Source organism: Teleopsis dalmanni, chromosome 1, assembly GCF_002237135.1.
Source record: "Teleopsis dalmanni isolate 2A chromosome 1, ASM223713v2, whole genome shotgun sequence".
Lineage (NCBI taxonomy): Eukaryota > Metazoa > Arthropoda > Insecta > Diptera > Diopsidae > Teleopsis > Teleopsis dalmanni.
Window position 1 is genome coordinate 6848669 of NC_051846.1, and position 11604 is coordinate 6860272.

General features: G+C 32.2%; 1 protein-coding gene across 1 annotated transcript in view; it reads right to left on the bottom strand.

Annotated features, from left to right (window-relative positions):
• The window catches only part of LOC119684011 (putative uncharacterized protein DDB_G0282499), an 11955-nt gene extending 357 nt beyond the window's left edge, over positions 1-11598 (bottom strand). Inside the window, exons 1-2 of the mRNA XM_038097980.1 lie at positions 9862-11598; positions 9716-9782 (exon numbers count right to left, since the gene is read on the bottom strand). Of these exons, the coding sequence (XP_037953908.1) occupies positions 9716-9782; positions 9862-11360 (1566 nt within the window). The 5' untranslated portion in view covers positions 11361-11598. The remainder of the gene's footprint in view (positions 1-9715; positions 9783-9861) is intronic.
• Between the last annotated feature and the right edge of the window lie 6 nt (positions 11599-11604).

Here is an 11604-nt window from a genome sequence, read left to right on the forward strand (position 1 = left end):
CAACTACAACATGATACGAAGCTTCATATTTGGGTTACCAGAGCCATTTTTCCTTTGCTAGCTATTTTACAGCATAAGCTACAAAAACAATAACAACATGTTGAGAAACTTGATATTTGGGGTACCAGATCACTATTTTCTTATGTATTTATGTTTGAAGACCTCATGGGCTAAAAAAACAACAACATCATCACACGAAGTTTCATATTTGGGTTACTAGAGCTATTTTTCCTTTACAAGTTATTTTAATAGACAGTTTAAAAGCACAATTTTTATTTGTGTTTGTTTTTCGGGACATCATGGACTATAAAAACAACAACAACATGGTAAGAAGCTTCATAATTGTGTTACCAATGCTCTTTTTTAATAATTCAATCGTTTTTAGAATACTTTACTTAACAATTCGTACTTTTAATTAATCGATTATAGCATATTTCTTAGTTCAAGGTAAATCAATTTCTGATTGTAACGTAACGTATAGAATTACTCCAGGAAAATAGCAAAAACCTTGCTATATTCATTAACTGATTAAGTGAATGTCATTAAATGGATAGAATGTTAAAAATTTTAAAGAGCTCAGTACTAATTCTATTTTGAGCAAATACTGGTGAATTGCTACCGGCGACATAAAACCTTCGATAAAGCCATTAAATGTAAATGTCTGGTTGAGTCTTTCTTCATTCACATCGTCTGCGTATTCATCTCAGATGAGCTAGATTTTGAGATCTTAACTTCGTGTTTCATCTTTTCACTTTCTAATATTGAAATTCAAAATCCAAATCAAAATCAAAACAGTTTATAGTTTTCTGAATTATGGCAACAAGTTTTGTGGAAAAAAGTGGCACAATAAAATTAATTTCTGTAGATAAAAAAAAAAATTATTTACCTATTTCGCACTTTAAACAGTTCGCAGAAGACAACGAAAATTGGCGTAGATAAGCGCCTTGAGGCTCTGCAATTTTGTTAAATGGTGAAAATTATACGATTTTTTTTCACTTTGTTATTTATTGAAGCACGCAGATTTTTATTTGCACAATCTAGATTTTTATTTTCTACTTTAAGTGGCAATTTTTTATAATTTATACAAATTTATTATATTTTAAATAATTTCGACGGCTGCTATAAAAAGCTGATCATTTCTTGTTTTTCTTTTTTGTTGTTTTTTTTTGTTTTTTTTTTTTTTGGTTTGTTTTTGCAATTAACTGTGTTGCTGAACTGTGGTAAGGGCAGTCCACAGCAAAAAAAAAACACAAAACCGAAAAGACAAGTAACAGTGTAGACTTTCGTTGCTGTTGTTGTTGTTGGTTGTTTTATGTGAAGTTTTGCTTCTTGACAGCTGTTCAAATACAAAGTGAAGACGTTAGCACACTGCCGTCGTTATGACTTCAATTGCACATATTTAATTTATTTTATTTTATTTTATTTTATTATTACTTTTTTTTCTGCTACGTCTTAATTTTTTCCAATAATTGACACTGACATAGTTCGTACGAGTATGAAACTGTGAAACTGTAAAACTGTGCACAAAGTACTAAACTAAATTAAATAAAACACTTTGCTTTGTACGTATTTACACTTAATATCGTTTAAATATATGTTAAATTAAGCAAAAAATTAAAATATTTTCGTTGAGAGACATTTTTAAATTTTTACAATTTAGTTAAGTGAGGTGAGAAGCCACAGTCAGCAACCAACCACTTCTGTCTTTCCTTTGTTTACTTTTGGTATAATTTCTGCAGTTACGTGGTAACGTAAGTCTTCAACCACTTGACGCCTTACACTTGTGTTGGTGTACGAATGCCAAGCAAAAAACACAAAACAAAACTTTTAAATTTTAGCAACGAAATTTAAGCCGAAAAAAAGTAATTAACATTTTTTGTACTTTATTTAGTTTTTGTTTTACTATTGTGAACAGTAAAAAGATAATTTAGAAACAAAGCACTTTGAATATAATCGCAAAAAAATGAGTATTAAATATTTGCAAATATAATACTTTAACACGTTATATCTGCCGTACACACAAGCAAAAATAATCAAAAATGAATTTGTTGCCAAAGTCAACACACAAAACTAACCCGCAAACTCATCCACACTTTTAAACAGTCGCCAAACAACTGAACTTGTGGAAGTCAACTACAGTGGTTGAGTGCTGGCTGTGTTGCTCCACAAAGCATGAATATTAAAACACAAAAAAAACACAAAAAAGAAAAAAACAACAAACTAAATAAAAACACTAACAGCAGGTATATGTGGAAAACAAAAACAAAATCTCTACAAAGTTGTGCTAAGGTGCAAAAGACCGGTTCTTACTCAGTGTTTTGGCAGAGCGCTTATACCTCGTTCCTCGTTCAATGCATTGAAGCAAAAGCACAACAGAAAGCTAAGAAAATACAAGAAGGGACAACTAAGCAGCATGTGAAGACATACATTGGCGGCAGCAAAGCTGCAATAGCAACAACAACTGCAACAATTGCAGAAGCATAACAATTCTCGTGGTGCACAAATGCAATACACAAACACAAATGTTGTGTGGCAAAGTCAAAATTTTTCTAATTTCCATATTCAAAGATTTTTACCTGTGGACTGAGCCAACCGCTACGTGAGAGTATTTTGTTTTGGCTTTATTTTGTTTGTTTTGTGTGTGGAACTTATTTGATTTGAACGTGCGCCGCTGCTTATTGGAAACGTAAATAGCAGATAGCAGCAGCAGAGCGCGTTTGTTGATAAAAGAAGTTATGTTCTGCATGTTGATATGTTTTGATGCTTGCACTACTTGCATGCATTGCGTTTAATGTGGTAGCAATGCCCGCGGGAATGGATGGTTCATATGATAATAATTAAGTCATAAGAAATAAATGATTAGATTAGAAGCGTTAACAAAATTATGGTTAAAAATTTTAATGGAAGTTATATGAGATTGAAAAATGTAAGCAGTACGTAGCAGAGAAAAAATCGTGATCGACAATATGTACGCACTCTGTACTATCAACTGGAAACACTAATCGGGTTGGCGCGCAGAGGATACTAAACACTGCCAAGAACGATGCACGTCTGTAATGATTTTAATAGAGATACTTTAGTTTCGGAGTAGATAAGCTGAGTATCGATTTTATATTACTGAGTATCTATAATGCACACATTGGTGATATCGGTAAGAAATTTAATGAAGGAAATAATTTCTACGGAAAGCGGGACTCAGGCATAATTGAGCCCCATAGCTGTCTTTCTTATTTCGGACTGTTATATTATATTAAAAATATTGATACAAATTTGCTAACACTTTACATTACATCATATATATTTCAGAAAGTGTGCTCATTAGGATAATTTTCTAATAAAAACTCAGTAACAACTAGTATAAGTCATGAAATAATCATTAATATTTTCATATATAGTTTTTCTTTAGTTAAATAATATAAATAATTTTAAAAAAAATAGACATAAATTAGAAATTATTTGGAAGAAAGACCAAACAATGTTTCATTAAATTTTTAAAAGAAAATTTTGACAGACTGACATTATTCTGAAGGGCTCATGCATATGCATAGCATGTACTTCATCTGGTATAAATTTAGAAGTGATAACGTTCATTAGAGTTCTAAAAATAGACTGACGTGTGCCACAGGTTGTATGCACCCAAATATGTTATTATTTAATTTCGTTTTATTGGATTTTTCTCTTTTCTTTTTCTTTTTCATTTTCATATTATTTTTGTTTTTCTTTTGCAAAAATACGTTTCTGCTTTAAAAATAGCAAAAACACTAGAAGCAATTTATCTGCCGGCAGAGATAATTGCATAACTGAGGACTAAGCACAAGCATAAGCATCGGCAAACGGGCATAGAATTATAACAGCGGCAGCGGCAGCAGCAGCAGCATAAACAATGCAGCAGCAGAGACGAAGCAAGCAATAACAAAAAACTGGTAAGGAAGCCGGCGTAGTGTATATGCAACGCAGTGATCAAAGCAGAATTAATGAAAATGTAAGGAAGCACATCACACACCTGGACATAAATTTATTTAATTGATTGGTGCAGGGAGAAAATGGGCAGTGAACTAATAAAATAATTGCACTGATTTAAGTGCAATAACAACACCAACAATAATAGGGAATTTATTAGGTTGAGTGTTCCCAGTAAGATAATTCGAGGGCGGGCAGATTGCAAACGGAAATTTTATGCGCTGGAAGGTAAAATATGGCCAAAGTGTAATGTGAGCACAATTGGGAAGGTTAGCGAAAAGGTAAAGAGAACAATTTAAGTGGACAGAAATTAAGTGACTGTTGCTAACAAGAATTTTTCTTCAACTTCTGTTTTTTTTTATGTGTAAATTAAATTTTTTTAAATATTTTTTAAAATTAAATTCTTTGAAATTCTTACAATTTGTGTGTTCTTTAATTCTTTTTTAACATTTAAATAAAAATATATTTATTTAATCAATTTAATAAGAATCAGTAACATTAATTTATGTTCATTAATTATTCTTGTGTTGTTCTCATCAAAATCGAAAAGTCTTGGAATTAATACTTATAAGGTTACAATTAATATGCATCGTCTTATCTATCGAATCAGGTCTTCTAACCACAAGCAGCACTGCCTCTTCAGGTCGTATTGCAGTGCCTCCATACCTCCATAGCTCCATTGCAAGAACCACACGAAACAATCTTCACGGCACAAAGAATGCCTGAAACAATAGACTCAAAACAGCAACACCAACAACAAAAACAAAAAAACAACAACAGCAGCAGCAGTGCAAATGGTTTAAACTGAACGACAAAATTCGATAAGCAAAGACACCCACAAAGATCGTTTTTTTTTCTCTGCTCGGAATACCGAATTCGGATTGCGTCGCTTGACATACAGAAATGACAGTGAAAAGTGAGTCAGCGTTGAGTTGTAATTTTTTCATTTAAATTTTTCAATTTTTTAATTTTTTTACTGAAAATTAGTCACAACTAAAAATCTTATCGTAATTTATGCAGATTTAGCAGCATTCAAGCCCACAGCTCGGCGTTGAAGAAACTGCAAGCAATGTTGAAAAATAATTTTAAAAATATTTTAGGTACTTTTTTAGATGTCTTTGTGTGCGGATTATTTAGCTTCGCTTCGATGGGTGAACCACATCAAAGCGTGGTTTCGTTTGCCAATTTTTTTTCTTGCAGTGAAGACCTTGATGTGTTCAATTAATTGCATAATTAGAAAATTAAGTAATTAAACAATGAAGTCTGTGTGCTACAGTCGGTCGCATGTGGGAAAGAATATATACCGTATATGTATATACAAAACTAGTTTAATACTTAAATAGGTTCATTGTAGGTTCCTTGATTCTGTGTAAGTTGGTGACGACTACTGTATTTATACTACACTGTATATGTACAGTGTAGTATAAATATTTTGTATCCCAATTTTTACCTATTATAGGTTTTGACATATTTAAAAAATCTAAAAGTTAATCATGTTTCTGCTTAAATTTAGAGAAGTATCAATACGCCAATTTGGCATAAAGAACATACTAAACAAGAGCCCATTAAAAAAACTATATTAAAAGAAAATTTATTTCATTTATAAATCTATTCTGGTTCAAAAAATACCGAATTTAAATAATCTAATTTTAATTCTGCCACACTGTGCAGCAACTTGACTATTCCAATCATGTCGCGAAAATTTGTGAGAATGGAAGGGGATGTTTCTGTGCAGAGCTTCTCTAAAGAGGCAAATGGAGAAAGGCGACATTTATGAAAATCGTGTCTCAGGAAATTGTGCTAAAATAAAGGAATAGTAACCTCACTTGGTAAAAGAGATTGCTTAAAATCCTGCTCCTCCAAATGGAGGAAGAAAACGTATATGAAAACCATGTCCCAGGTATTGTAATTAATTTGAAGAAACAGTAACCTTACTTGGTATAAGATAATACAGTAAATGCACATCGACTAGATGCTTCTGGAAAAGAGGCGTGTCAAAACCATTTAATGGATAGTTATGGTAACTAAAGTAAATAATCTCTTTCTCAATTAGAATTGTAATTTGGTTTTCACATTTGTCTGATTTTAGTGCATTTCAAGTAGCGAAAAATATGCGTAGTAATAAAATTTCCTTCCTGAAATTTTTTAAATATCTTACAATTAAGAGAACAATTGTCCATATATAATTTTTGAACAATCACGCCAATAAATGTAAATGTTTTCTAATAATAAATTTTTGGCGATATTCGTAAGTCATAGTAATACTTGAAATACTTTAGTAGTTCGAAACAAATGATTTGTTTATAAATGTCTTATCTCTACTGAAGTAAACTCTATTGCTTTAATCAATTGACGTTAAAAAGAGAGAGAAAACCTTATTCTATGCAACCGAAATATCCGTATTTACCACAATTTACTTAAGGTGAACTCAATTAAATTTGTATTCAACTGTTTTCTAAGATGCATTTTTCACTTTTGTACTGTTGTCTATGTTACTGGCTATAGGGTGCATATCATCATTTACCCAAAAAATGTAATTTTTAATGCAAACTGCATACTCGTCAGATTATTCCGTTGAGCTCTGCTGGCTTTAAAGTTTTCAAAACGCCAACAACGCCAACTAATTTTTTTCGCAGAGATTTCCGATTGCACAATTCTTGTGAAAGGAGTTAGTCCGTAGGTTTGCGTTATCACTGAAACTTGAGTAGAAAAGCACCCACCACCACAAGTGCAGATATTAATTTTCAAGATAATTTATTTGTTTTGTTTTAAGTAAATTAATGTGTTAATTGTTTACTCATTTTTATTACTTCGCTCTTAAAATATTTTTTAAATATTTAAGAACTTTTATTACATCAAAAAGTGCGCCTTGTGTTTACCTACACGATTTCATGTAAACACGGCATAAAGGTGACGTGAGGTGCATTCACCCTAAATGGACATTAATCGACTGATTAAGACTCTCGAAAATTATAAACAAATAAAATTGAAAATAGAAAAACAAAATTGATAAGCTAAGTTGCTGTTAAGATTATTGATTGAATTTGACTATTTACTCACAGTGGGTATTTGTAGACTCAGTGGAGAGGACTAACACTTTGGACGTCACACACACATTTGTCATAACTTTGATGACAGTTTAGTCACTTGGCTGAAGCACTTCTAATTCTACTTTCTTGGGAAGAGTGTTTATTGGATATTTTTAATTAGTATTTTATTATTGTGTTTCTAAAAGTAGATGAGGAATAATTTGTTTACTGATGAATTACAAGGTATTGCAGCTATGACTAAACACCCAATTGCTATAACATAATAAAACGCATTTCTCAGCGAATTTTTTGGTTCCAATATTTTCACTCAATTTTCATTTTAAACTCCAACTTTTGCTCATTTAAATGGCAGTGTGAACGTGGGTGTATTAATTTGCAATGCCTGCACTTCGATAGTGAGTAGAGTGAGGCAAGTGTGAGGCAAGCGGTAATGTTTTGTATTTTTGAAATGTTCGTTTTGGCAAAAGTTCAACGCATATCACATATCGGGAAATCTATTTCATGCCGCCTCAAGCGATTCATGCCAAATCACATTCACACGTAATGAAATGAAGTTGATGTAATTTTTCAACTCTTCAGTTCCAGTACGGATTCAACAGGTGCCTATATTGTGTAACACATACTTTTTTCTTTATATGAAATATAAACATATATACAATAATGTAGAAGAGGCATAATGTAGAAGAGGCATTGAAGACTGTTAACAAAGTTAAATTTATATAAGCAAAGTAAAGATTGTTATAATAGCAGTTACTAAAAAGAAATTATTTGCAATTAAATTATATGTAATTTAAAAATTTTATTTTATTTTCAACTTAAATATTTTGTGTCCTACGACACGAAATATATTTTGATAAAAAGGTAAGAGTAAGAAAATTTAAAATCCCAAAAAAAATGTTATCGAATGAGTTCTTGCGCTGGTCATACATCCGTTTCGAATGTCACCCCATATTCATATTAGAGAAGTTTTTAAAGTCCAACAAATTCATTTGGCACAAATGAATAACTCTTCTACAATACAGAAGAGAATAATATAGAGTTGTTTGGCGTAACTCTTCTATCATAATTTTAGTTTGATAGTTGTAAAACTGAATCTTAAAACAGCAGGTTTATATGCGTTATAATATAATTAAACTTATATTCAATAATTCTTGTAAGCACTAAACGGTGTTACTCCTACTCCATTAACTATCGTACTTTTTTGTAAATTATTCCTATTATTTGAGTATCTATTTGCTGAAGTTAAATCACAAATATATATAAAAAAACTGTATTAAAAAGCGAGTTGCATATTTGACATGAAATTTTCCAGAACTTTATCAAGCAAATCACTCCCGCATCCTACGTTACTTACAGCATCCTCACCGTAAGGGGGAGGATATAAACCCTCAAGTCTATATAACTTTAAATAATAAAGAATAAATAATAAACGATAGACGAAAAACACATCCACATTCATAAAAAGCGTAGCCTGCAATGTTATCTCTCAAGTATTTGTCTGACATTATTCGAGTAATGTTGCTAGATGCATAGATACCGACACTGTCTAGTGACAAAAATTGAAGGATATTTTTTATATTACCTAATATTAGAACAAAAACTCAAATACATTTGAAACGGCGATCGCTTGATTTGCTCACTTGACTTAGCCTCTTATTCGGACAACAACACCTATCAACCCTAAAACCCTAGAGATGCGTGATACTTAATAATATTTGTTTTTGTAATGCCATTTACTATACTACTTTCTTCAATACTATGTACAGATATACTTATAATTGCATATATATAATCATCATTAATATCCTACTCAATATTCTATAGCTATGCAATATATTGTTTTAGGCAATGCTCATCGAAAAGCACGAAGAAATTACACATACAACTCTTGCTTGAATTTTGATCCAAAAATAAAAATCAGTAGTAAATATTAATTTAATTTTGGTGGTTTAGAGTTTTAATATGTAGACATGGTTTTCTGTTAGATGCTGATATAATATTATTGTTTAGCTCTATTAGATAGGTTTTCATTCCCTGCTGAAGAATACTTTCTTTGTTACCATTTAAGGTTTCTTAATGTCCAAAAACAAAGAAACTTATCAGCTTTTATATGGAAATTTCCAATTGAAAGCAAGAAATGCAGCATAATGGTAAGTTAGTCATTGGTCTTGACTTATAAGAAAATTAAATAAATAGTTTTTCATATAGAATAATAATATATTAAATAATCATAATATCATAATAGCATAATAGATTACAATATAAAACGTTAGTACAAATTGTTATCCGAAGTCAGATTTCTTAAATGTAATCAATTAATAAATACAGTTATAAACCTAATACAAAATGTATTAGAAAACTATTATGCAAAACAATGCAAGTTGGAAGTTCATCAGAAGTTATCTATAAATCGGCTTACTCATTTATTTTTCTAATAATATTCCTACATATTATTACAAAATAAATTTCTTAATTAAATAATATTTTTAAAAATAAATATATAGTTATTTCAAATTTCTATTTATATCCTATCTAAATTTGATTATATTTATTCCTAACTTATATATGAAATCACGTTATCTTAATTGATACGAATATGAGCTCATAAATATTGATTTATTAATCAACTACTCATACTGTCATTAAAATATTTTAGGTAAATATTATTTCAGTAAATAAAAATATTGTTTGCAAATAAAGCTTACCGGAATTTGTGGGGCTCCAAGCGTTGGTCGTCCATTTGTCGCACCATTGCAATTATCCCATTCATCTCTGAACGCATACAAAAAAAAACAAAAATAAAACATTTCAGCGAACTTTCAACAAATTCAACACATCTGCCTATACTCACCTCTCCATGCGCTGAATAATCGGCATTTGTGCTGTGCTATCATGTATTATCACTTGATCGGGTGTTATCTTCTCTAAAAACATATTTCGGTTTGTTGGCAGTGTTGAAAAGCTGTTGCCATCAAAAAACAGTGGACTCAATGGTCTACACGAACCACCCAAAAGCTCATCGATACTTTGATGACGCGATATGAAAAGCTCTCGTTGCTGTTGTTGTTGCAGTTGTTGTGCTTGCTTAGCATTACTGTGGCCATTGTTGCTGCTGTTGTTGAAATAGCAATACGGATTTGTGTTTGTTGACTGTTGTTGCTGATACACTTGTTGTTGCTGTTGTTGTTGTTGTTGCAGTGATTTAGATTGAACTGTTGACATTGGAATGTTATCGTATGGCAATTTACAGAGGCGCATATTTGTTGTGTTTTCTTCGTGGCCAACGGGACTGGCACATTGTCCCAGCGGTGGCGGGCGTTCACTGTATTCAAAATTAAATGAATTACTCAGTTCCGCATTCGAATCGATATATCTGCCAATTTCGTCGTTGCCATTGTAGGTATTTATGTTTTGCACTTCAATGTCGCCACCATTTTGATTTACTTCCCCATCAGAATCATCATCAGACTCTCTTATTTGTAGTTGACCATTTTGTTTACCATTACTTGGGATGTCATTATTGCTCTCCAGCCACCAATCCTTTTCACAAGAATCGTTACGCTTCATAGGGGAAAATTTCGTTTGCGTATGTGTCACTTCGATATCAGTATTGTTATTAGACTCTGTGTCTTCTTGCTGCCACCAAGCCTTTTCACCTGACTCCACACGTTTTATGTTAAGTAATTTTTTTGTTGGCGCTGACATCCACCAGCGATGTTCTTGTTCACTTTTGTTTGCATTACTGGAGCCATCTTCTGAAGGTTCTACGCTTTTACTATTACTACTACTTTTGTTGTTACTTTTTTTTGGTAACTTAATAGTAGCTTCAACTGTGGTATTGTCTTCAATAACACCTTCATTATCATTATTATTGCCGGACTCTTCGTCTAACCACCAAGGCCGCTCTCCAGATTCTATTCGGCAGATTTTCAATTGAATGGCACCATTTTGTTTTGAAGTATTGTTGCTTGCCGTATTTTTACTATTGCTCGATTCACTCCACCATTGCTTCTCTGGAGTACAATGACTTTTTGGCATTTGATATTGTCTGGACTCCCAACTTTCTATTGCCGCACTACTTGGCTCATAATGTGCTTCTGCGGATCTACATCTACTTATATCTGGATCGTGCTCATCATCGGTTTCACTTGTCCACCAATTTTGTTTGGTTTGATTATGTGCTCCACTATTACTATTGGAAGGCAGAGATGGCACAGCATCAGTTACATCATCTGCATCATCTTCGTTGTTAAATGTCTTAATATTGTCATCGGCGAGGGTGTCATCTTCGTCATTTCGCAACCACCAAGCGGTTTCGCCAGAGTCTATATGTCTTAGCTTGAAATGCATTTCGTCTTTGTAGTTGTAATCAAGGGCCGATGTAGTATCAATTTGTCGACTTGTGTCTTGCCACCAACTGCTCTCGTCCTGTTCTGTATTTGGTTGCAGCTCACTTTCCGTGGCAGCTGTGCGTTGAGTATAGGATGAACTCTCTGTTCTAGCTTCACTGGAGTGTGTACTCAAAGAATTTTTGCTGCGTAATGAACACGGTGGATTGTAGACAAATGAATCCTCAGCACTTTTCGTGTTTGTA